Raw genomic sequence first — 27040 nt, 5'->3', positions numbered from 1 at the left:
AACCCTTTGTCCTTGCCTCCTGGGCTGGGAGGACTCCCAGCAGCAGGAGGAGGGCAGACTTGTGTCTAGGTGGCAGCATCCATTTTGTGGAGCTAAGGCTCTGTCTGACTTTAACCGGGGTTACAGGTTACATACATGTCGTGTCCCTCTAGAAGGGTGGAATGCTAACCCCGTCGCCAGAATTGGCGAGGGGTTAGTATTCCAATTCGTATGACACCTTACTCAACATGTTTTGATAAAGCGATACCAGAGTTGGCATATAACCGCAAGGATTATAATGCACTTAAGAGTATATGGTATGCGATATCATGGAAACGGCTAAGGGATGGATCCCGAAAGCCGCAGACAGGCTCAGCTCGTGCCAGAGCACTATCTCACACGATTCCAAGCACTCTTCCTTCAGGATTGTCAAGGCCTGCCATAGGAGTGACTGATAGGAGATCTGTGTGCCCATTTAGGTTTAGATATAGGAATACTATATCTACAGCAGAGGGTGAGTACACCACTTTGCCCCAGCTGTCAAGCAGCCAGTTGTGTCTGATTTAGTTAGTCAGCCCAGGGGTGGCATAATACATGCTGCAGCCCCTGGGAGACTTCTGGGTGCACCTCAGCCCTGGGTACAGGGACTTGGAGGGCCCAGTGCCAATTCAGTACCTGGGTACAATTTGGAGTAGAGAGAACAGCTAGGCTGTGGGTCTGATTAGCAGGCCCACAGCCAGGGAAAGTCGTAAACCAGTGAAGCAAAAAGCAAAAATCTGGGTGATCATAGGATTGCAGACCCTACTCTCCTACATGACCCCCCCCCAAAACTTTGGGACAATAAGCTAACCTTGACCAGGTGAGTCTTCTTGCTCTAAGTGGAAATACCTGGAGAGCCCATCAGCATTGCCATGATCAGTACCAGGTCTATGCTCCACTGTAAAATCCATCCCCTGTAGGGAAATGGACCACCTAAGTAGTTTGGGGTTTTCACCCTTCATCTGATTTAGACATAAGAGGGGCTTGTGGTCGGTCTGAATCTTAAAGTGAGTGCCAAACAAGTATGACCTCAACTTTTTCAGGGCCCACACCACAGCAAAGGCCTCCCTCTCAATAGCTGACCAATTTTTCTCTCTGGGGGTCAGCCTTCTGCTAATAAAAGCAATGGGCTGGTCGTTACCATCAAAATTCAGCTGAGATAGAACAGCTCCCACACCCAACTCAGAAGCATCTGTTTGGACAATGAAGGTCTTGGAGTAATCTGGACTCTTTAGGATAGGTGCTGTGCACATGGCCTGCTTTAGGTCATTGAATGCTTTCTGACAGCTTGCTGTCCACTGAACTTTCTTTGGCATCTTTTTACTTGTCAGGTCATTAAGTGGAGTCACAATGGACCCATAATTCTTGACAAATTTCCTATAGTACCCAGTCAGGCCCAAGAAAGCTCTAACCTGAGTCTGGGTGGTTGGAGGAGCCCAGTCCTTGATGGCCTGTATCTTGCTCTCCAAGGGTTAAACCTGGCCTCCACCTACAAGGTGGCCCAGGTATACAACCTGTGTCTGCCCTATCTGGCACTTAGTGGCCTTGATAGTGAGGCCTGCCTTTTGCAGTGCCTCTAACACTTTCCTCAGGTGGACCAGGTGATCCTCCCAGGTGGAACTAAAGACAGCTATATCATCAAGATAGGCTGCACAGAAGTCATCCAACCCAGTGAGAACTTGATTCACCAGCCTTTGGAAGGTAGCAGGTGCATTTTTCAAACCAAAGGGCATTACCACAAATTGATAATGCCCACCAGGGGTAGAAAATGCTGTCTTGGGCTTGGCCTCCTCAGCTAACCTGATTTGCCAATACCCAGCTGTCAGGTCAAATGTACTTAAGTAGTTGGCAGAAGCCAATCTATCTATAAGTTCATCTGCTCTTGGTATTGAGTGGGCATCAGTCTTAGTGACTGCATTGAGTCCTCTGTAGTCTACGCAAAACCTCATCTCTTTCTTACCACCCTGGGTGTGAGGCTTTGGCACTAGAACTACTGGGCTAGCCCAAGGGCTATCTGAGGGCTCAATGACTCCCAGCTCCAACATTTTCTGCACTTCTGTCTTGATGCAGTCTCTGACATGATCAGGCTGTCTGTAGATTTTACTCTTGACAGGCAGACTGTCCCCAGTGTCCACTTCATGGGTACACCAATCAGTTTGACTGGGTGTCAGAGAGAACATATGTCTGAAGGATTGCAGAACTTGTCTACAATCCTGTTGCTGATGTTCAGAGAGGCTGTCACAAAAGACAACACCATCTACTGATCCATCATAAGGATTCTGAGTGAGCAGGTCTGGGAGAGGGTCACTCTCTTCCTCTTGTCCCTCATCTGTGGCCATGAGCAAGCTCATGTCCTTCCTGTCGACATATACCTTGAGCCTGTTCACATGGAGCACCCTGAGGGGGCTCCTGGGAGTTCCAAGGTCCACCAGGTAGGTGACCTCTCCCTTTTGCTCAATGATGGTGTGGGGCCCAGACCATTTGTCTTTGAGGGCTGCTTGGGCCACTGGCTCCAGCACCCACACCTTCTGTCCAGGCTGGTACACAGTCAGGACAGCCTTCTGGTCATGCCAAGCTTTTTGGAGTTCTTGGCTGGCCTCAAGGTTTTTAGTTGCCTTCTCCATGTATTCAGCCATCCTGGAGCGGAGACCAAGTACATAGTCCACTATGTTGGTTGCAGGCTTTTAGAGAGGTCTCTCCCATCCTTCCTTCACCAAACACAGGGGTCCTCTTACAGGATGCCCATACAGAAGTTCAAAAGGGCTGTAGCCAACCCCCTTCTGTGGGACCTCTCTGTAAGCAAACAAGAGGCAGGGTATCAGGACATCCCATCTACGCCTGAGCTTTTCAGGTAGTCCATGAATCATCCCTTTGAGGGTCCTGTTGAATCTCTCAACAAGCCCATTGCACTGTGGATGATAGGGTGTGGTGAACTTGTAGTTGACACCACATTCCTTCCACATTGCAGTCAGATATCCTGACATGAAGTTTGCACCTCTGTCAGAAACGACCTCCTTAGGGAAGCCCACTCTGGAGAACACTCCAACTAGGGCCCTTGCCACTACAGGTGCTGTAGTGGTCCTAAGTGGAATAGCTTCAGGATACCTGGTGGCATGGTCCACCACCACCAGTATAAACTTGTGCCCTGATGCTGTCTGGGGTTCCATTGGACCAACAATGTCAATCCCCACTCTTTCAAAGGGAACCCCCACCACAGGTAGAGGTATGAGGGGGGCCTTTGTTGTGCCACCTGCCTTACCACTGGCTTGGCAAGTGACACAGGAGCGACAAAACTCCTTGGTATTCTCACTCATGTGAGGCCAGTGAAAGTGTGAGACAAGCCTGTCCCAAGTCTTTGTCTGGCCTAAGTGACCTGCAAGGGGAATCTCATGGGCCAAGGTGAGAAGGAAACCCCTCTGAGACAAGGGGATGACCAGCCTCCTGGTTGCACCAGGCTTGGGGTCTCTTGCCTCAGAGTATAGGAGTCCATCTTCCCAATATACTTTATGGGCACCTGTAGCATTCCCTGCAGCCTCAGCAGCAGCCTGCTGTCTGAGGGGTTGAAGGGAAGGGCAGTCTAACTGTGCCTTCCCCAGGTCTTCTCTGGAGGGTCCCCCTGAGCCCAGAAACTCAACTTGATCAAGTTCAAGCTCTTTAGGCTCAGTTTCCCTCAGCTCTCTCAGATCAGCCTCCTCAGAGACTTGATCCTCAACCTGGGGCAAGGGGGAAGGCAATGCATTAACCCTACTGCTTTTCTTCTTGGGAGGTGTCTGGTCCATTCTTCCAGGATCCAGCACCTGTTCAGTGGGGCATCTTCTGGCCTGTGACCTAGTCACAGCAAGCACATGTGCTGGCAAGCCTAACATTTCCATGTGAGTCCTCTGCTCCACTTCTGACCATAGGGATGACTCCAAATAATTGCCCAACAAACAATCCACTGGGAGGTCTGAACTAACCACAACTTTCTTTTGGCCACTTACCCCGCCCCAGGAGAAAGCAACAATCGTCATACTATGACTGGTAGTGACGTTGCTGGCATTGGTCACCAGGAAATCTGTAACTGGCATGATCTGTCCAGGGTCCACAAAGTTAGGTGTCACCATGGTGACACTGGCACAAGTGTCCCCATAGGCCCGAGCCATTTTGCCATTTATCAAAGGTGTCTGCCTGTATTTGCCCAAAGTATTGGGACTTACATCAGGGGACATATCCATATCCCCTGTACAGACAAGGACAGCCTGTGTGAGTGTGCCAACTAAGTTGTCAGACTCCTCAGTTCCCAAGGTTAACCCAACTAGTCCCTTGGGATGTGCACTACCACTACTGACTGTACTAGGGGGTGCAGTTGCCTTAGGGGCTGTAGTGGCAGGAGTTTGCCCTCCTCTTTTGGTGCACTCACTAAACCAGTGAGACTTACTTTTACAGTACTGGCACCACCTTTTTGACTGGCCTTCTTGAGTCTTCTTTTTCTGCTGTGAAGCCTGACCCCCACCCTCTTTGGTTTGTTGGGGACCTGTTGAAGACTTCTGGTCATTTTGTTCACTTTTGGTATTACCCTTCTGGTCTGCTTTCTTTTGACCACCCTGGTTCTGGTTCTGCTTGATCCTTGTTCTGACCCATTTGTCTGCCTTCTTTCCCAATTCTTGGGGAGAGGTCAGATCTGAATCAACAAGGTGCTGGTGCAACAACTGGTTCTGACAATTATTTAAAATGTGTTCTCTCATCATAAGATTATACAATCCTGTGTAATCAGTAACCTTGCTACCCAGCAACCAGCCCTCCAAAGCCTTAGTGGCACAATCCACAAAGTCAGACCAGTCCTGAGACTGAGTTTTCTGGGTGTCTCTGAACAGCAACCTGTACTGCTCAGTGGTTAAACCAAACCCATCAACCAGTGTATTTTTCAGGACCTGGTAATTGTTAGCATCCTCCACTCTTGTAGTGAGGAGCTTATCTCTACCTTTGCCATCAAAGGAGAGCCACAGTATAGCTGCCCACTGACTCTGGGGAATGCCCTGCACAGTGCAGGCCCTCTCCAAAGCAGCCATCCATTTCTGGATGTCATCCCCTTGTTTAAAGGGGGGCACTATTTTTGTCAGGTGTTTAGTATCTAAACCCTTCTCTTTTTCTCTTGGGAGATTGCTGCCACCAGTGGGAACTGTCCCACTCATCTGCTGCTCTCTAGCAAAGGCAAGCTTCTCTTTGGCCAGTGCAAGTTCTACCCTTTCAATCCTCAGATTAGCCTGTCTCATCCTTGCTTCATGCTCTATTCTCGGAGGGGAAGTCAGTCTCCTCTGGGGAGAATTCCTCCTCCTCTGAGAAGAGGCATTAGAGTGCAGAGACCTATTGGAGTCCCTAGAAAGAGATCTATCTCTCCTAACTCCAAGGTTAGGCCTCATTATGGTCAGTACTCGTGGTCCCCCAGATCCTTCCCTAAGTAGGTCTAAGTTGGCCCTAGTAAGTCTGCTGACTAACTCAGACCTCTTGTCTGCCTCATCCCCAGAGGTCTCCTCTTCTTCCTCCTCCTCAACTGCATTTTCAGTGCCAAGGAGGTCTGGATCACCAAGGTGTCCCTCTAGGGCTGGCATATTCCCATCTCCCTGAGATGCTTTCCTAGCATCATATGTCTCTAAGAGACCTATCAGAAAGGGAATGGTGGGGTTAGACCCCTGTTTCAGTTTCCTGGAGGTACACACTTGTCTCATCTCCTGGAAACTGAGAGCTGCATATCTTGATTTGACCTGTGGAGGGTCAATAACCACAAGGGGAGTCTCAGTAGACTCTCCATGGGTAGACATGCTTTTCTAGTGAGGTGTAAGTGGTGCACTTACCTACACTATATGTTTACCTACTGATCCCTTGCTAGAGTTGTAGTTTAGGGTGTGCTAGGCCCTAGGAGCTACAACAGCTGGTTCAGTAGAACTCAGAGTATTCTAAGCTAAGTTATATGTACCTTAGTACTTATGTGATCTTTCAAATGATATTCTTAGGATATGTGTGGTAAAACAACAGCAAGCTCAAATCCCAACCGCTGCTCACCAATGTGAGAAGTTGGCCTGATATGCAGTGCTCACTATTCTAGTGATCACTATGTATCAGTCCAGACAACCCTTATTGATGATTGGTTGTAAGTCAACCTTATAGACCAGCTATCCTAGTAGCATGGATACGAGCAGTCTAAGGCTAAGACTCTAGAGGGCGTGTTAAGCCAGCTGTTTTACCATCACATTACCCCTTGAACACCAAGTGAAAGGACACCACACAAGTTGTTATGAAAAATAAAGTATATTTATTTATAACAAGACTACCCTGGCTCTTTATGAGACAGGGAGCTAAGCACACAACAAAACTCTTAAAGAATTACTGAAAGTCGCACAATTTACACAAATGCCCGAGGGGCACGAAAAACCATATACACAAGAAGTGGAATGCAAAGTTACAAGCAGGTAAGTAATACTTTTCTAGACTGTAGAAACGCTAGGCCTACAATGCTGAACCCTTAGATTAGAAGCAGGAGGCCTAGGGACGCCGTGTGCAGAGTGGGAACTCTCACGCGTAATGCGGGAACAAGTCTATGGATACTAGCACTTGCAAAAGTTACTGTTCTCGGGCGAACCCGACTAGGTGGGTCGAAAACAAGAGTGGATCCGAACACTTAGGGTGTTGGACTATGCTGGAGCACCGGAGTACTCAGTTTACCTAGCCCAGGGGCTGCGGCTGCATAGGGTTCAAGTTGCGTCGGAAACCCTCGTTGAAGATCCAGGAGCCTGAAGAAAGAAGTTGCTGGCAGGCGGCCAGTGAAGAAGTTCGTGGTGATCCAAGCCTGGATCAGGGAAGAAGAAACCTGTAAGCAGAGGGGACCAAGTTCTGAATCACTAGCCAGTGATTTGAGTGGGCACCAAGATGGCACCGGACGAAGTCACCTCAGCCAGGTGAGTGGGCGCGGCTGGGCTCTGCAGTCTCTCGGACCAGGAGGCGTTGTCGGCGACCAGGATGGAGGTGCGAGCTGTCCCACGAAGGTACTTGCTGTCGACGTCGCTGGACCCAGGATTGGGCAACAAGTCTTGGCAAATGCAAGGCCCACGCGGTGGACCTAAAATGGCGTCTGGAGTGGACCAGGAAGGTCCAGGGTGCTTCTCTGATGGAGGGAAGCAAGGGCCAGTCTGGAGCAACCAGACCAGCGGTGTTTGTCGTTGGAGTTCGTCGTCAGAGGGTCACTAGCCAACGGGCAAGTGACCTGGACAACGCGGTGAGCAGCAAAAAGCAGAAGGGCCCCACGCGGATCTCGTGGATGCAGGGGGGCTGGACTTCGGTGCTGGAGCTACTCAGGGTCGGGGCTTCTCTTACCCCAAAGCACTCAGTCGAGGGTCACTCGGTGGTCGTGCTGGACAAGCGTCGTGCAGTTCTGAAGATGGCCGGTCCCTCGAGGTCTCGTCGCACCCACGGATCACAGCTGGGCTGATGATGTAGGTTGAGGTCAGAGGTGCCAGGGAAGCCGGTTCTCGTCGTGCTGGAGCAGTCTTGATCCGGAGGAGAGACTGGCAACAAACCGCGATACTTGGTTGGTGCCTGCTGCTGCAGGGTGACTACTCCTTAGTCACAAGGGAGAAATCTTGAGAAGAGTCTTGAGTTCTTCGTGTAGAATGTCGGTTCAGGATTCAAAGATTGATCTGATTTGGAAGGGGGCCAGTTCCTACCTTTATCCTGCAAAAAGGGGCTGGCACGCGACTAAGTCCTGCCCTATGGGTGGGACTAGGAGGGGGGTGGTTACACCCCTCTCCTTTGGCGGGCTTTCCCCAGATCAGGGGCTGGAGTGCCCCTGGAACTGGTTCAAGCCGGCCTATGCATAGTGAGCACCGGGGTGCCACTTGCAGTCACCTTCCTCTAAAGCCCTGCCTACCTAGGATACACAAAATCCTGTCTGGGACGGTGCTGGCACCGCCCCTGGCAGGAAACCCTTTGTCCTTGCCTCCTGGGCTGGGAGGACTCCCAGCAGCAGGAGGGCAGACTTGTGTCTCGGTGGCAGCATCCATTTTGTGGAGCTAAGGCTCTGTCTGACTTTAACCGGGGTTACAGGTTACATACATGTCGTGTCCCTCTAGAAGGGTGGAATGCTAACCCCGTCGCCAGAATTGGCGAGGGGTTAGTATTCCAATTCGTATGACACCTTACTCGACATGTTTTGATAAAGCGATACCAGAGTTGGCATATAACCGCGAGGATTATAATGCACTTAAGAGTATATGGTATGCGATATCATGGAAACGGCTAAGGGATGGATCCCGAAAGACGCAGACAGGCTCAGCTCGTGCCAGAGCACTATCTCACACGATTCCAAGCACTCTGCCTTCAGGATTGTCAAGGCCTGCCATAGGAGTGGCTGATAGGAGATCTGTGTGCCCATTTAGGTTTAGATATAGGAATACTATATCTACAGCAGAGGGTGAGTACACCACTTTGCCCCAGCTCTCAAGCAGCCAGTTGTGTCTGATTTAGTTAGTCAGCCCAGGGGTGGCATAATACATGCTGCAGCCCCTGGGAGACTTCTGGGTGCACCTCAGCCCTGGGTACAGGGACTTGGAGAGGGCCCAGTGCCAATTCAGTACCTGGGTACAATTTGGAGTAGAGAGAACAGCTAGGCTGTGGGTCTGATTAGCAGGCCCACAGCCAGGGAAAGTCGTAAACCAGTGAAGCAAAAAGCAAAAATCTGGGTGATCATAGGATTGCAGACCCTACTCTCCTACAAGATACCCCAGCAATATCAAGCCCGGTGGTGGGTCAGCAAACCATAAATCACACCAGAAAGTCCTGTAGAACAGAACGGCCAAAGAAGCAGTCTCTCCGGACTTGGCTGTCCAGGCAGTAGTGCTTGGTAAATGCGTGCAGCGAAGCCCACATAGCTGCCTGACAGATGTCCTGCAAGGGAACTCCTCGTCCCAGAGCAGTAGCGGCTGCTGTCGCCCTGGTAGAATGGGCGCGCCAGCCCCACCGGAGGCTCCTTTTTAGCCAAGGACTAACAAGCTTTTATGCACAGAACAACCCATCTAGAGATGGTCCGTTTGTGCACAGCCCGACCTTTCTTGGCGCCCACGTAGCTGGTCATCAACCCGGAACAGTTGTGTGTGGCTCAGATAAAAAGAGAGCACACGTTTTGGATCCAGGCAGTGGAGCCTCGCTTCCTCTTTAGAGAAATGCAGAAAGAAGGTGGGCAAAGTGAAGGTCTGCCCGATGTAAAAGGCAGCGACTACCTTTGGCAGAAAGGAAGGACGAGTACTTAGAACAACTTTGTCCGGACGGACAGAGAGAAAAGGAGGCTTAGAAGAAAGAGCCTGGAGCTCACTCACTCTTCTGGCAGAGGTGACGGTAACCAGGAAAGCAGTCTTTTGAGTGAGAAGACGAAGAGGTATGAAGTGGCTCAAAGGGAGCGCACATCAGAAAGATTAGAACTAGATTAAAGTCTCACTGAGACATCACGAAAGGAACAGGAGGAAACATGCGAGTGATGCCTTTCAAGAATCTATTTACAACAGGGGTTGTGAAAAGGGAAAGCTGATCTGGGAGCCTAAAAAAAGGCGTAAATGGCTGAGAGATAGCCTCTGTTGGTGCCCAGAGCAGAGAACTGAGGGCGTAACATTTTTGCTTCCACTAGTGCTGCTCTGCACACGCTCAACACACTTTGTATGTTGGCCACCAGGCCTCCCGTGAAGGAGGGAGCAACACTGAAGGCAAAGAAGGAAAAGAAGTCTGCAGGACAGGGCCCAGGGTGGATGGGTGGGAAAAAAAGACAGACTGGATCGTGCAGGGCGTTGGCTGAGCGGCTGAGGCACCAGATCCCCCGTAGCAGGACACCCCCAGGCCTCCAGAAGAGAGTTGTGCAGTGAAGCTTCAAATGGAAGAAGCAGCTCCCCTCCACCAGAGCCCTGGTGGAGACCTGCAACAAGTGGTCTGTTGGGAGGGGAGCGACCGGGTTTCCCATTTGCAAAATGCCAGTCGCTGTGGAAATGGCTCGGACAAAGGCTACACTCGCCTCCGTAGGGCGTCGTGGGGGAGAGAGCAACTCTTCCATGGGCGAAGGCTGCAAACTAATCCGCCCGTCCCCATGCCCTACCGGAGGAAGAAACGGCTAGCCCCTGTTGGCTGGAAGACCCATGGACGAGTGAGGGGTCTCTGGAGAAGGCGAAGAAGCCTATGGGGCAATCAACTGCAAGGTGCGGAAGAGTGGGTCTGGGGGCTGTGGACGCGGAGACTGCGTAGAACCCGCCCTGGAAGCCGCCGGGGAAAAGGCAACGACAAAGCATCCAGTCTCCAGGGAAGAGGAGACAACAATCCTCCGTAGAGGAAGGAACATCCGGAGAAGAGTTGACGATCAGACGTCAGGACGGCGCCAGGGAGTCCGCCATGGACATCAGTGCATCCTCGATTGGCGCCGAAGTGTCCACCAGGGGTGCAGAGTCGGCCTCCACCTGCGGCGGCGCCAGGGCCGCACCAGAAAGGCGGCGGCTCAGCCTCCGGTAGGACAGCCGCCTGCCCAGAGGACCAAGGGGGACTCTGGCACGAGCCGTGAGTCCCAGCGACCTCCTGTGACACCACAGGGAACACCGCTGGGTTTTGCGGCGAGGCAGGGGCTCCGTGGGTCGAAGAGGGGAATCCCGTAGGGCTGCACCTAGACGACACCACGCCACCATAACCTGAAGCCAAACTAGTCGGCGCCGGGGGCGAATCCGCAGATTCCCCAGTAAGAGGAGGGCCTAAAGAACAAGTTACTTACCTTCGGTAGCGCTTTTTCTGGTAGATACTATATCTGCCTGTGGATTCCTCACCTTGTGAATATCCCCCTTGCGTCAGCAACATTCGGAAATTCTTTTGTAGCTTCGCGCCGACGTGGATCCGGACGTCACAGAGGCACGGCATCGCACGCGACCCCGCTGACGTCACCGGCGCCTATAACAGGCCCACGCCGGCGTGATGACATCAGTTCCGCCCTTTTTTCCGTGCCCTCGAGGCACACGGACGGACCGATGACAGTAGAAATATACACAGTATACATAGTATAGAAAACAAGGTAACACACAGTGTGAAGCAAATGCAATAAAACATTTGAAATAAACATTTCCATGACAATAAAATAACACATCATAGAAACTCTGGCATAGAAGAGTGGACAACGGGGAGGCGGGTGGGTCAGTGAGGAATCCACAGGCAGATATAGCATCTACCAGAAAAAGCGCTACCGAAGGTAAGTAACTTGTTCTTCTGATAGATACATCTGCCGTGTGGATTCCTCACCTTGTGAATAGAGTCCCACAGCAGTCCCCACTCCCGGAGGAGGGTGTCCACTCCTCTATACCAGGAAATCCTGCAGGACAGAGCGTGCAAAATGACTGTCCCTCCTCACTTCGGTATCCAAGCAGTAATGCTTCGCGAAAGTGTGGAGGGAAGACCAAGTTGCCGCTCTACAAATATCCTCAACAGGCACACCTCTAGCCAATGCAGAGGTCGCAGATTTAGCTCTAGTTGAATGAGCCCTTATACCCTCTGGTGGTTCCTTACCGGCCAAAGAGTAGCAGATCTTTATGCAGAGGACGATCCATCTCGATAAAGTTCTTTTATGGACCGCTCTGCCTTTCTTGCAGCCAGCAAATCCAACGAAGAGCTGGTCCTCCAAACGAAAGTCCTTGGATCTGTCCAAGTAAAAGGACACCGCCCTCTTAGGGTCCAGACGGTGCAGTCTCTCTTCCTCCTTAGAAGGGTGAGGGGGAGGATAGAAAGTATGTAGGGTAATGGACTGTCCTAGATGGAAGGGAGTTACCACCTTAGGCAGAAAAGCAGCCCTGGTCCTGAGAACCATTCGATCAGCATGAATGGTCAAGAAAGGGGGCTTGTGACTAAGAGCTTGAAGCTCACTTACCCTCCTTGCCGAGGTTATTGCAACGAGGAAGACTGTTTTAAGGGTAAGAAGCCTCATGGGACATTTGTGAAGAGGCTCAAAGGGAGCACGCATCAAAAAAGTCAGTACAAGATTCAAGTCCCACTGAGGCACAATAAAAGGAGTAGGAGGGAACTTATTCGTGAGGCCCTTCAAAAACCTTAAAACAACAGGTGATTTAAAAAGAGAGGGCTGGTCAGGCAAACAGAGAAAAGCTGACAGCGCAGAGAGATAACCTTTCACCGTGGCAACAGCAAGACCCTGCTGAGCCAGAGAAAGGGCAAACTGGAGAACGACAGACAAACGGGCCTTCAAAGGGTCAATAGACTTTTCCCCACACCACGAGACAAATTTCGCCAACCTATAAGAATAGATAGACTTAGTGGAGTCACGCCTGGCTGACAAGATGACATCCACAACGTCAGGTGGGAGGGAAAAAGAAATCAGGTTGCCCCGTTCAATCTCCAGGCATGAAGGTGTAATGTCTGGAGGTGGGGGTGTAGAACCTGCCCCTCCATCTGAGAGAGGAGATCTGCACTGAGAGGGAGACGGAGCGGCGGGTGAGAGGAGAGGTGGAGAAGGTCTGTATACCACACCCTTCTTGGCCAATCCGGGGCGACCAATATGACTTGGGCCCGGTCTTGGCGAATTTTCCTCAGAACCCGAGGAATCAAAGGTATGGGAGGAAACGCGTAAAGGAGTTGATTTCCCCAACTCAACTGAAACGCGTCCCCCAAGGCTCCTTGCAACGGATACTGGAGACTGCAGAATGACGGGCAGTGAGCATTCTCGCGAGTGGCGAACAGGTCCACCCGAGGAGTCCCCCACATCTGAAAGATGTCGCGAACCACCTCCGGGTGAAGCCTCCACTCGTGGTCGGCAGAGAACTGCCGACAGACTGTCTGCACGAACGTTCAGAACCCCGGCCAGATGATTTGCCATCAGACAAATCTGATGGTCCTGAACCCAGGACCAGAGGCGCAGAGCCTCTCTGCAGAGACACTGCGACCCCACTCCTCCCTGCTTGTTGACATACCACATCGCGGTCGTGTTGTCCGTCAGGACTTGAACCGACTGACCGCGAAGGGAAGGGAGGAAGGCCTTGAGCGCCAGACGTATCGCCCGCAATTCCAGAAGGTTGATGTGAAGCAACCTTTCCTCCGGAGACCAAAGACCCTTGACCTCCAGATCCCCCAGATGAGCACCTCAACCCAGGGTGGATGCATCCGATATCACTGTGGCCACCGATGGAGGCAGTTGGAAAGGCTGTCCTTGAGGCAGATTGCCTTCCACGCCCCACCAAGACAGATCCGCCGCAGCTTCTCTGGAGATCCTCACTGACTCCCTGAGATCCCCGTTGTGCTGATACCACTGCCTGCGGAGGCACCACTGGAGTGCCCTCATGTGCCAGCGTGCATGGTTGACCAACAGAATGCATGAAGCCATCAGACCGAGCAGGCGAAGAACCTTCAAGACTGGAACGACCGCTCCATTGAAAAATAAAGGAATCATCATCTGTATGTCGCGAATCCTTTGAGGAGGAGGGAATGCCCGACATACAGTAGTGTCCAGTACTGCACCTATGAAGAGGTTGCGCTGTGAGGGCACCAGGTGAGACTTGGGTACATTTATCGAAAAACCCAACCTGTGCAACAACTGAGTTGTCTCCTGCAGATGATGGAGCACCTTCTCTGGCGACTCTGCTTTGATCAGCCAGTCGTCTAGATACGGAAACACATGAATCCCCGATCTTCTGAGATGAGCTGCCACCACCGCCATCACCTTGGTGAAGACTCGAGGTGCAGTAGTAAGGCCAAACGGAAGGACCACAAACTGGTAGTGCTGTGACCCAACCGTGAAACGGAGATACTTTCTGTGCGACTTCAAGATGGGAATATGAAAATACACATCCTGCAAGTCGATCGACACCATCCAGTCCTCTTCCAACAGCGCTTGAAGAACCTGTGCAAGAGTGAGCATTTTGAACTTTTCCTGCTTCAGGTAAAGGTTCAAAATCCTGAGGTCCAGGATTGGCCGAAGTCTGCCATCTTTTTTGGGGATCAGGAAATACCGGGAGTAGCACCCCTGACCCCTTTCCTGCTCTGGAACCACCTCTATCGCACCCTTTCGGAACAGTGCCAGGACTTCTTCCTGCAGGAGAAGCAGGTGGTCCTCCGAACAATAACCCTGGCAAGGAGGGTAATTGGGAGGGAATTCCTGGAAAGGAAGAGCATACCCATTCTCTACAAGATTGAGAACCCAAAGATCCGATGTTATAAATTCCCAATCTTGTAGAAAATGAGTAAACCGACCCCCCACTGGGCCCACATGATCCGGAATGGCGGATCTAGGGCTGCTTTGCTGCATTGGCCGGGGGTTGGGAAGGAGAGGAGGAGGAGGAAGCTTGACGACCTCTAGGACGGGATCTTTGTCTGCCTCTGTACGACTTGTACAGAGTATTCTGCTGCTGCTGAGGCTGCTGCTGGGATGATCTATAAGATCGAAAGGAAGATCGGCCAAATCCCCTGAAGCGTCTTCCGGTAGTACCCCTGGACTGAAGGCCCAAAGATTTTGCAGTGGCCCTACTGTCCTTAAAACGCTCCAAGGCAGTATCAGCTTTTTTTCCAAACAGACCTGATCCATCGAAAGGCAAGTCCATTAACGCAGACTGGACATCAGCAGAAAACTCTGAAGATTTGAGCCAAGCAGCTCTCCTAGTAGCCACAGAGGAACCCATGACTCTTGCCACCGAGTCTGCGGTGTCCAGACCACTCTGGATGACCTGTCTCGCAGCTGCTTGGGTGTCCGAGACTACTTCTTGAAAATCCTTCCTGTCCTCCTCAGGAATCTTTGGAATAATCTGTTTGACAGAGTCCATTAAAGCATAGATATATCTCCCCATCAGACACGTAGCATTGGTAGATTTTAATGCCATACTGGCTGACGAGAAAACCTTTTTTGCACTTTGGTCCTGTTTCCTGGATTCCTTGTCTCCAGGAACCTGTGGAAACGCTCCAGCAGATTTCTTAGAGCAGGCAGCCTGCACTACTAAACTCTCAGGAAGAGGATGCGTTGTTAAAAATGCAGGATCCTCCGGTGCAGCTCTATACCTCCTCGCCACCGTTCTAGAAACCGCAGGAGCAGATAAGGGTTTTTTCCAGGCTTCATAGATAGGTTCAGACAATGCCTCGTTGAAGGGCAACATAGGTTCGATCACAGATGAGGGAGAATGAAGCACCTCCGTTAAAATATTAGGCTTATAATCAGCCGTAGGTAAAGTAATGTTTAGCAAACTCGCTGCCTTCTTAATGACAGTGTGGTAAGGTACCACATCCTTAGTTGGAACATTTGATACAGAAGCTAACTCCCATTCAGGCGATAGCTCAAGCCCACTGGCCTCGCACAAGTCTTCAAAGGGATCCTCAGAATCCTGCAACTCCCCTTCTTCAGTATCAGAATACCCATATTTCTCCTTCTAGAAGTCTCTGGGCCTTCCTCCGAGACCTTTCTTTCCCAACCGAAATCAAAAGATTCGGAACCGACTCCGAAGGGGTCGGTGCCGGCGTCGAACCCGAAGTCGGACGAGGTCTCTCGACACGAGGTCGGACAGAATCTTGCCTCGGAGTCGCGGGTATCGGCGTCGATGGGATCGGCGTCGATGGAGCCGGCGTCGTGCGCTTCGGCGTCGACGACACAGGTGGTGTCGGAAAATGCCAATGCGGTGGTAGAGCCGGCATAAAAGGCATGAAGGGTGCAGGGGCATAAGCCTGTGGAACCCCTAAGTTAAAAGCCATAGGACCCGTGGGACCAACAGGTGCACCAGACGGGAACATCGCTCTTGAATATACACCAAACATGGCGTTCAGGAACTGGGTAGGATCCTGACCTGGAGTCGGAAACTCAGGATATGGACCTCTTGGATGTTCCTGGGGAGGCGGAGTCGATACGACGTCGACCTCTTCTTCGGGCGCCGGAACCGGAGTCGATGAACCATCAGGTGCCGGAACTTCGGCTCCACCAGCCCCCTGCTCCTCACCTTCATCCTCCTGACCAGAAGGATTGGTTGGCATCGGAGAATGGACCTGTTCTTGAGGTTCGGGAGAATCCGGATGCGAAGCCTCTTCGTGTTCAGACTCCGAAACCTCCACTTCTTTACCCATGAGTTTGACCTGGGACTTCGGTCTTGAGCCAGAGTCCTTCCCAGAGCGATGACGTGACTCATGGGTCCTCTTCCTGTGCTTCTTCCTCGATGACTTCGAAGCGTGAGCCGAGGATGACTCCGAGTGCGACCTCGAACGAGACCTCGACCTCGAACTCGATCGGCGAGATCGAGATTTCGATGACTTCTTGGCTTTCTTGCTCTTGAGTTTCGCCACGAGGAGCTTTGTCTCCCTCTCTCTCAAGGCCTTCGGAGTCATCTTCTTGCAGCAGGAACAGTCCTCGACATCATGGTCGGAGCTCAAACACCAGACACAACACTCATGAGGGTCGGTGATTGACATGGTCTTGCCACATTCACCGCAGGCTTTAAACCCAGTCTTCTTCGACGACATTCCGAAGAGAATGAACAAAGACACAAATATAAGGAAATAGTAACAAAGTTACCGTAAGCTACTACACGATCCCTGAAAACCGTTAGCGTCGACGACGCGGAAAAAAGGGAACTGATGTCATCACGCCGGCGTGGGCCTGTTCTAGGCGCCGGTGACGTCAGCGGGGTCGCGTGCGATGCCGTGCCTCTGACGTCCGGATCCACGTCGGCGCGAAGCTACAAAAGAATTTCCGAATGTTGCTGACGCAAGGGGGATATTCACAAGGTGAGGAATCCACACGGCAGATGTATCTATCAGAAGAAGACTGCAGAGCCGTAGCGTAGGCCTTAATTTGGGCCCTTGTCGCCCCAATGACAATAAACGGCAGATACGGTGGTGACGGGTGAGAGCGCACGTCCCGAGAGGAACCCGTGCCCTCTGCAGAACGAGCAGAGAGCCTCGGTGACAAACTACAGGACTTACCGGCGGGTGACGCCCGTGGGGCTACGGTGAAGGGCAATGCCGCAGCCGGAATCGGCAGCTTCTGGACCCTTCCGAGGTAGTGGACAGACGCGGTGACTAGACCGATCTGGACAAGCGTGCCGAAAGCAACTTCATCCAGCGCTCCCGCCGGGACTTCGGTTTGAGATGCTGACAAGCGTCGCAGTCCGTAGAATCAGGGTGCACCAGAAGCACGTGCCTTAAAACCCGGAGGCATTGCACACTGTTCCCAATGCAAAGGCGTTAAAAGAGGCCTTAAAACAGGCCAAGGGAACCGTGTTGCACGAGGAAAAGAAGGAAAACTGACGTCAGTGCGCCGGGGTGGGACTTGTGACCTCGCTGACGTCACGTCCGCCAGGGCGGAGTCACGTGGTGCCGCCCCCAGCGCGCAGAGATGCCGTGGCAAAAAAAATTCCAGACCCAGTCTCAAGCCTGGAAATAATTCTACGTTAAGGAATCTGCGGCTAGTAGTCTCTCTATCAGATCTTCAGCACTCTGGGCAGAAGTGGGAAAGGCAGAAAGGCGTACAACAGACCGCAACTCCACTCGCGACGAAAAGCGCTGCCGCCTTGGAAATGCCAACACGCAGAAATGATGACATTGCGTGTTCTCTTCAGTAGCAAATAGATCTAACCAAGGCTCTCCCCACTTCTGAAAGAGACCTTGCGCCACGTCCGAGTTCAGATGCCATTCTTGATCCATCATGCACCGGCGGCTGAGTTCGCCCGCCCTGGCGCTCAGAGAACCTGCCAGGTGTTGAACCATCAGGGACATGCCCTATGGTTCCAGCCAAGCCCAGAGGCACAGTGCCTTTTTGCATAGGAGACACAACCCCACCCCACCCTGTTTGTTGCAGTACCACATGGCGGTGGTGTTGTCTATGAACACCTGCACTACTCTCCCCATGACAGAGGGGAGGAATTCCTTCAGTGCAAGTCGGATCGCCTGAAGCTCCAGCAAGTTGAAGTAGAGCCTGGACTCCGCCAGAGGCCTCTGATCTCCGCCTCTCCCATGTGGCTGCCCCATCCCAGAAGATACGCATCAGTCACAACTGTATGTTCCGGTTGGGGAAGGAAGAGGGATCTGCCATTGACCCCATCGCAATTCGTGAGCCACCACTGCAAGTGCCGTGCAGAGCCTTCCGAGATCTGGACATGATCGGACAGGTTGCCCTGATGCTGTGCCCACTGGAACTTCAGGTCCCACTGCAGAGCCCGCATATGCTATCTGGCATGATCCACATGCAGGATGCAAAGGCCATCAAGCCCAGTAGTCGAAGGGTCATCCCGACTGAAACCCGGTACAGAGGCTGAAAGATCGGAATCGTAGCCGGAAAGTCCTGGACTCGCTGTTCGGGAGGATAAACCCGAAACTGTGCAGAGTCCAGAACCGCTCCGATTAAAAGGAGCTTCTGTGAGGGAATCAGGTGAGACTTCGGCATATTGATGGAAAACCACAGCAAATGCAGGAGGTTGGCCATAGTCTGGAGGTGGGAGACAACTGCCTGGGGCGAGCCCGCCTTAAACAGCCAGTCGTCGAGATAGGGGAAGACTGAAACCCCTAATCTGCGCAGATGAGCTGCGACCACCGCCATCTCTTTCATGAACACCCGAGGGGAGCTGGTAAGGCCGAAGGGGAGCACGGTAAATTGAAAATGCTCGTGGGCTACTGTGAATCGCAGGTAGCGCCTGTGGGCAGGCAGGACGGGAATATGAAAATATGCATCTTGCAAGTCCAACGCCACCATCCAGTATTGTGGGTCCAGGGCAGACAAGACCTGAGCAAGTGCAAGCATCTCTATCTTCTCCTTTCCGAGGAAGCAATTTACGTTTCTGAAGGTCTTAGATAGGACGCAGGCCCTTGTCCTTCTTTGGAACCAGAAAGTAGTGGGAATAACAACCACGACCTACTTCTGGTGTCGGAACTCGCTCGATGGTCCCCTTGGCCAAGAGGGCCGCAACTTCCTGCAGGAGAAGTGCCAAGTGATCCCCTGACATGCGGTGGCATGGCTGGAGGGGTTGTAACGAAGGGGAGGGAGTAGCCCCTTCGGACAATTTGCAGCACCCGTTTGTCTGAAGTGATGTTGTGCCAGTGGTGTCGATTGCGTATGCGGCCACCCACTGGCGTCTGATGGGCCTGAAAGGTCGGACTAGGAAGGCTTGGAAGCGGATGCTGAGGGGGTGGTGGTGGACTGACCCGCCCGCTGGCCCCCTGAACCGCCTTGACGGTTCCCACATACGCGGCCACGCTGAGATTGTTGCTGCTGTGGCCTGTGGCTCTGCGAACGCTGTGGAGCGTCCCTTCCGTGGCCACGAAAGGAGCGAAAAGCAGAAGGAGGAGGCCGAGCGGCCTACAGGCCCAAGGACTTGGCCGTAGCCCAGGAGTCCTTGAAGCGCTCCAACGCACTATCTGCCTTGTTGCCAAAAAGGCAAAGGACATCAAAGGGCATGTCCTTCAAAGTGTTCTGGACATCCACTGAGAAGCCAGTTGTCCTCAACCAGGCGTGGCGCTGAAGCGCCACCGTCATAGAAAACGACCTGCCCAGTGAGTCGGCGTTATCCAGCCCACAACGTAGGGTGAACTTCTCTACGTCTCTCTCGGCCGCAACCACCTTCAGGCAGTTGGGCAGCACCTGCGCAACCATGTCGCAGAGAGTGGGTAGGATGGCCCAAGAGGCATGCAGTGTTCACCGAACGCAGCCCTAAGCTGGCAGATGAAAACAGCTTCTTGCCAAGCTGATCCAGCTTATTGGATTCCCTATCTGGAGTGTGGTAGAGAACACGGTCTGGGATGTTAAGGCTTGGACAACCAAGCTCTCAGGGGTGGGGAGGGGGTCGTCCGGAACCGGGCGATGGCGTCGGGCCACGTTCCTATCCGCAGGAGCCCCTGTGTTGGGCCTGGACCAGGTGCCCAAATGAACATCTGAAAGTACTTCATTAAAAAGCAGCAAGGGCTCCGAAGAGGTAGCCGCCAGTTGGAGCACTTCTGTCAGGAAGTTAGTCCTGACGGCCATCGTAGGGAGCTCGGGGTGAAGAGCCTTGGCCACCCTACGAAACACCACTGCGTAACTGGCTCCCTCCTCCGTAGCCACGGTAGGAGGAGACAACATACCGAGGGCAGGTGAGGTGTCAAGACAACTGGCCTCCCCCAAATCCTCTGTCGAGTCAGCCCTGTGCCAGAGGGTCCTCAGACCCCTCCCAGTCCTCCCCTTCCTCCGAAGTCTGTGGAACAGGCTCAAAATAAGGAGGACGGACTTTGGGCACAAAAGGCCCCATCGGTGTCAAGCAATGTCGATCTGGCACCGTGTCCGGGCTGAACCTGGGGACGACGTCGTCCCAAAGAGCGGGCGACGTCGGAAGCGGTGGAAGGGAGATCGGCGCCGTCGTCACGAGGTCAACCGGCGTTGAATGGGGTCCGATCCCAAATCTCTGGGTGGCCAGCGGCGTCGGGGCAGGAGCCACCGGAGAAGGCAAGGTAGGACCCCTGCCAAGCCCACGGGGCCCGCAGGCGCACCGGCTGGGCCAGACAGCCCAAAGAGTCGGGCCATGGCAGCAAGAAACTCTTGCACCTGAGCAGGCATCGCCCCTGCACCCTGAAAGTGGAGGGTAGACTGAAGGCGACGTAGAAGGCTCTGCCGAAACGGCACCACCCGCACCCTCAGCCGCGTGACGGGCGAGGGGAAGTCGAAGAGCGACAATGCTTCTTTGACCTCTTTTTGGAATGCTTCGACTTACCTGACCCGAGTGCGAAGACTTAGATCCAGAACAATGGTGACGACTACTCCGTGACCGGTCCCTCGACCTCCCACAGGACCGGGACCTCGAATGGCGTGGAGCATACTGCCGGACGTCAAGCAACTTTTGGGACCGCTCCCGCAAAGTCTTCGGCACCATGGCCCGGCAGTCGGGGCACGACTTGGGGTCATGGTTGTGCCCCAGGCAGTAGAGACATACGAGGTTGGGGTCAGTCACAGACATCATGCGATGACAGTTCCAAAAAGTTCTAGAAACTGGGCATCCCTACGACACCAGGAGTCGATAGACTCGAAAAGATGAGGTATAAGGCCTCGAAAAACTCAGTCAAAAATTGACTGGGGGTACTTGCTCTTCCAGGATCTGCGCTTGCTGGTGCAGAAAAAGAAAGAACTGACGTCAGCGCGTGCGGGTGCGTCTAAGTAGCTCCAGTGACATCATCTCGGCGCCACAGACTCCAACGACGCACGCGGAGCCGCACGACGACACCTACCGACGCACAGGGGGTAACTGTTGACAAAAAACTTTCCGTATCCAGTCTGACGCCTGGGGGTAATTCTAAGTTATCCTCTTTCCTGAGCGGCCGCACCCAAGCAGTTCGCTTGGGCGATTACTCAGCTGACTCCCGGCCTGTACAGTGCGGGGTCCCTCAAGGTTCCTCACTGTCACCACTGTTATTTAATTTATACATTGCCCCTCTTATTTTCGCTTTACAACAGCTGGAGGTCTCTGTCTATAATTATGCAGATGATCTCCAGCTTATTTTTTCACTCTCTCCCTCCTCGGTGTCCATATCCACTTTTCACTCTGTCATGACCTTCATTCAGGACTGGATGAATCACAACCACCTGAAACTCAATCCCGACAAAACGGAATTGGTGTGGACGGGTGGTTGCTCCAGTCCTTGGTCTTCACTCTTTTGGCCCCCTTCCTTAGGTCCCTCACCTATCCCTGTTTCCTCAGTCAAAACTCTTGGTTTCAAATTTAATGACCAACTTTCCCTTCACTCCCAAGTTGGTGCGGTTGTTTCCTCAGCTTTTCTTTCCCTACGGACTATACGTAAAGTTTCCCGTTTTTTTACCCCACCCGCCTTAAAACTCATACTTCTGGCTATGGTGACGTCCCGCTTGGACTACGGCAATGCCCTTTATTGTGGCATGCCGGCGTACCTCGTGCGGCGTCTCCAGTTGGTCCAGAATCAGGCAGCCCGTCTTGTGTTTAACCTACCCAAGTCACACCACGTCACGCCCCTTCTCAAATCTCTACACTGGCTCCCTGTCCAGCAATGTGCCCTCTTTAAGCTAGGCTACATCATTTTCAATGCGCGGTCTGGTTCTGCCCCTGCTTTCATTAGTTCTGCTATCCATGATTATACCCCGGCCAGAGAATTGCGCTCGTCCACCCAACAGCTCCTCATTGTTCCCCGTTTTAAACGGAAAAAATGGGGAGGATCCAAGTTTTCAACCGTGGCTCCTGCCTTCTGGAACTCCCTCCCATTTTCCTTGAGATCTTGTCCACAGTATCCCCTCTTTCGTAAAGCTCTTAAAACTCTTCTTTTCTCCCAGGCATTTCCCTCCTAGATCCGCCCCTAGCTTCTAGTTCCTTTCGCTCACTTGGGTTTGTAGTACTACAAAAGGCGCCATGAAACCGCTGGGTGTACGCGCGCTCTAAAAATACCTTTAAACTCAAACTAAGGTAAGGAATCTATCACTACAGGTTTCTTTCAGATTTTACACTACAGGGTTTAGACAGTGCTGCAGGTCACAACCATTTTCCAGTCTCAAAAGAAAGCACTTTTAGAAGACATCATATCATAAAAAGTGTAACATATACATGCTACATTCAGGGAAACATGATTTTGAACAGAGAAACAAACATTTTCTTTCCATTGTTTCTCAGTGTAAGATTTTTGGTGTCAGACGGAAGGTGCAGAAATGTAGGTCAAAAGCATAATAGAATAGATAAGGTTCCACTGACTTGTATGCTTAGGTCGCTCTCCTATTGGAGACCAGCTGCCACTGGAATTCTGATGTACACCTACTGTTTCAACATTTACTCTTACCTCTGAGGCACCATCAGCAGCTTTCTTGAGACCCCAGCCATCATTGGCCCAGTCGTCCGCCACAGACCGGTCAGAGCAGATTATAAAATTGTCAAAAAAGATGTCTGATGTCATGGACCACAGCTCAAGTCCAACTGCACTGAAGGGTGTCATCCTGAATGGGGCAAGATCCTCAAAGTAATCTGGGTTCTGAATTTTGCGTGGCTTCCAAACACCCTGCAAAAAGATTGAAGACAAGTGTAAGAAAGGCAATAGAGTTAGGGAACATAATTGATGTAAAAGAAGGCACAGCATCCACACAACTCAGAAAAAAGAAGAAGCTTCAAGTACCTATTTTTGTGTAGATCATACCTGGTAGTTGGGGTTGTCGATCATAGGTGCCTTCCATTTGCCCTTAAAATTAGGGTTGTCAATCGTCGGTCTTTGCCAGGCTCCACAGCCAGCAGCAGCTTCACATTTGGGGTTTGCAATCTGAGGCGCCTCCCACTCGCCATCCATGTCCTCATCCCTAAAAAGAGTTATTAAAATTACAGAATAAGGCTGAAAATAAAATATCTGTTTACATCAGACAGTATAAATTGCATATTTCCAGACACTTAAGAAGCAAAGTTATCTTGAGCAGAATGCTAAACCATTTATAGTTTATTGAAACAATTTGTAACCAATTCCAAATAAGTGCCTGAAATAGCTGGAGGCCGAAAAAAATAAAAAATAAAATAAAATGCACAGTAATAATCAAGGGAACAATAAAAAATTCTAATATTGGGATGAGATGGTCCCCTGCATGGTATATAAGCATGTACCCCTACCCTGAGTGTCACAAAGTGATGGTGGCAGTATGGAATATGTTACTTACCATATAAGCATCTATTCGTAGCATGCAGTGCTGTAGATTCACAAGCTCTGCATACTTTTGCCATCTAGTGTTGGATCCGGATCAAAAAAATGACTAAGGGACAAGCTCTCTCAGGATCTGCTCAAGGCTGGTGTGGTATAAGAAAGAACTGACGTCAGCGCGCAGGGGCGGCGTCTCAGTAGGCTCCACCACGTCATCCCGGCGTCCAGGAAGGTCAGTGAACTTCAGGCTCCGTCAGCCCAGACTCCATAACATACTTCTTCCTTGACAAGCTGTTTCTTCGGACATGTGCCTCTTTCCTTCTGAAATTAACCACCTCTTTTCACACTAGTCAGAGAATCACTTTGCCTGCCTTCTAGACCCCACCTCATGCATTCAAGGCCCTAAAAGAACTGTTATTCTATAATGGTTGCACGAAAGACCACCGTGTAGACAATGAGCTCTTAATGGGTTCAAGGGAGCGTACCGAAGCAAAAAAGAGCAAGGCCCTGCAGAAGCAAACCATCTCCCGATGGTTTGTATGCTGCACAAAGATTTACTGCACACTAGAGAAGAAGCAACACCCTCCATAGAGGGCTTGCAGCTCACTCCACCAGGTCCAAAGCTGCCATGGCTGCTTTAGTGCATGGGGTCCTGTCCTGGACATCTGTCAAGCTGCCCCATATGGACATCCTTCCATACATTCATGAAGCACCACTGCTTGGATAGTCAGGACAGTCGTGAATGGCATTTAGCCTGCTCCGTCCTCCAGGACGTTTTGTCTAACCCAGCTCGCATGCCCTCTACCGGGAAGGTATGCTTTGGTATCTGTTATAAGGTGAGGAATCTGTGGCTAGAAGTCTATCAGAAGAACAATTTACTAACCTTCAGTAATGCTTTATTTCTAGTAGAGACTTTTTTGTTTTATATAGTGCAAACGACACAGAATATTAGGTATCAGAGTGCTTCACATGAGCACCAGTTGCGTTACAGACAGGCACATTCATTTAATCATGCACAGGGAGATTAAGTGATTTGTCCAGAACCACAGGATGTTGAGCATCCCAGCCGAGACTTGAACCCAGTTCCCAGCTTCGAGGTCGACCGCTCTAGCCGTTAGACCACATTTAACACCAGATTCCTCACTGACCCCTCCCATACTCTCCATTCTGCAAAATGGGCTCTTTTACCCATAAAGATCCCTTTAGACACTACACACTGGTCAAAAAAGTATTGGTTTTTACATGGCTATGCCTTTTTGGCACAAAACTAGTCAAGAAGGAACAGACTGCCGGGGTGGCAAATATATAGGCACCGCACTGTCACTCCCGACAACGACGCACTGCCAAATGACACTGCACAGAGGTGCGGCTCAAGATTTTCCAGATCCAGTCTGCTGGTGAGGAATCTGTAGTTAGAATCTCTATCAGAAAAGATAGACAAGACACAGAGGCACATGACACTGTCCCTCGACGCTAGTGTAATTGCTATTAAAGTTTCCAGATCCAGTCTGGCACCTGGCAACATTCACAAACTGAGGAATCTGAAATCATAAGTCTCTGTCAGAAACTAAGTCAGATGCGAGCAGGAGTTGAGGATGAAAGCACGAAAGGCATCTTGCTGGCTGGAGGCAACACCAGAGGGGGCAGAGGTTGGTATCCGAGTTTTCCATTTGTACATTTTTAGAGAACTAATCCCATCAGGGTCTGATATCTGCCATCAATGCCTTTATGCACGCAGTAGGCTTAGCAGCCTTCTACAGAAGTGGAGCAGGTTAATCATGTCTCCCTGCTAGCCAAAGCTCTTATTTTCAAGCTCCGCCTGCAATCTGAGATGTCAAGACCAGGCGTTAGGCTGAGAAGTCATCAGGAGTACCCACTGGCATCTGACATTTTACATCGCACTGGCAGCAGTACTTGATGACAACTCTACTAAGAAACGTTGAAAAAGAATGTAAAACATGAGGTAGTCCAGTAAAACTACGAAAAATAATCAAACTCCCAATAGAAGTAATTTGAGTGGTTTTCTACTCTGGAAAAGGTACTGTTTGATATATCCAAAATCTGACAAAATCAAGCTACGAGAAATCCCCAAAAATCACATTTCAAAACGGTTGCCATGCCATAATGGATAATTTTATATTTTTTCCTGAAAATGAATGTTTCAATGGATTTTTTTTTTACGTCCATTAAAAAAAAAGATTTTAAAAAACGACCGTGTATATATTTCAGACTAGCAATAATACATGTAATAAGCTCTGTAAGGAAACAATAACATAAGAAGAACCATTTGGATCAGAAAACCCAAAAACATAACTCAAAATGCATGAGCATGAGAACCCCCCCCCCCCAAAAAAAGAAATCAATCTGCATCACTGCGGCTTCATATTCGCTAGTATCAATTATTGCAGCCACGGATTTTGCACTTTCCGCAAGCAGCAGAACAGGGCATCACATTTTATTTTTTGCAAGCACATCTCATTGTTGCACAATGTGTTGTGCAGGAACAATGTCACTTCAAAGTATGGGATGTGCACAGTCTATAAGTTTAACTAAGTTATCCGTGCTCCATGGGTATCACTCTCCGCCCTGAGTGTAATCGAATAATCAAATGGTCGCAGGACTATTGCATCATAGTCCTCTCACCCTGGGCACAAGAAAATTGCTGGGTCACCAGCTCTGTCAATTCAAACGTAACTTCGTTGTGATTGTGTATATTTGAATTTATTTCTTCAAAATAATCCACATTTTTTTGGAAAGTTCACATATTAGATTTTGCTTTTAACATCGTTTGTTTGATTCCCAAATAAATCTTATCCAATGTGTTTCGGTGCATCTAGCACCTTCATCAGGGAAATCTGTAAGTTAATTAAACAAAACAAAACTTGCTTTAGCCTGCACTATTACGTGTAATTCACAATGTTTAACATTACCAACAACTTTATAGCTGACTGCGTTAAATTTCAAAAATGCATAATGTGGTTCAATAAATGCTAGCGCGTGAAACGGCTACTCCATGAAATGTTTTACAAAAATGAACTAAATACGTGCTCGGCGTTCAATGATACTATGTAACGCTACTGCTGGAATCGCGCTTCGGTGTTGACATCAAAGTTAACAGCACCCTTTCATGTTAACGTTTCTAAGCCGCTCAATCGCTTGCAAACATTGGTGTCAGTTATACTAAGATTGTTAGACGCGGCTTACATTAGCGGGTGCTCGTGCTCTGAACACTCACCTAGTTAGTTGTATGAACGGCTTACACAAGCTCCGTGCTGCATTTTCTAATGGCGCCGGGATCAAGTGTGTTCATTTTTCTACCCGCTGTTTGACGCATGCGCATTACTCTGCTCTGTTTTTTTCACTCGACTTTATTGACGCTGCCTCGGTGTTGTGCTGGCAATATACGTGAATG

At 50.8% G+C, this 27040-nt stretch overlaps 1 protein-coding gene across 2 annotated transcripts in view; it reads right to left on the bottom strand.

The window, feature by feature from the left end:
- Positions 1–27040, bottom strand: part of CANX (calnexin) — a 574990-nt gene that overhangs the window by 157762 nt on the left and 390188 nt on the right. For both annotated transcript variants that reach the window (XM_078653533.1, XM_078653534.1), the window contains exons 10-11: positions 23143–23299; positions 22792–23007 (exon numbers count right to left, since the gene is read on the bottom strand). In XM_078653533.1, the coding sequence (XP_078509659.1) occupies positions 22792–23007; positions 23143–23299 (373 nt within the window). The remainder of the gene's footprint in view (positions 1–22791; positions 23008–23142; positions 23300–27040) is intronic.

This window comes from Lissotriton helveticus, chromosome 7 (assembly GCF_964261635.1).
Source record: "Lissotriton helveticus chromosome 7, aLisHel1.1, whole genome shotgun sequence".
NCBI lineage: Eukaryota > Metazoa > Chordata > Amphibia > Caudata > Salamandridae > Lissotriton > Lissotriton helveticus.
The sequence above is the reverse complement of the archived record's forward strand: the minus strand, read 5'-3'. Positions and strand labels throughout refer to the sequence as shown.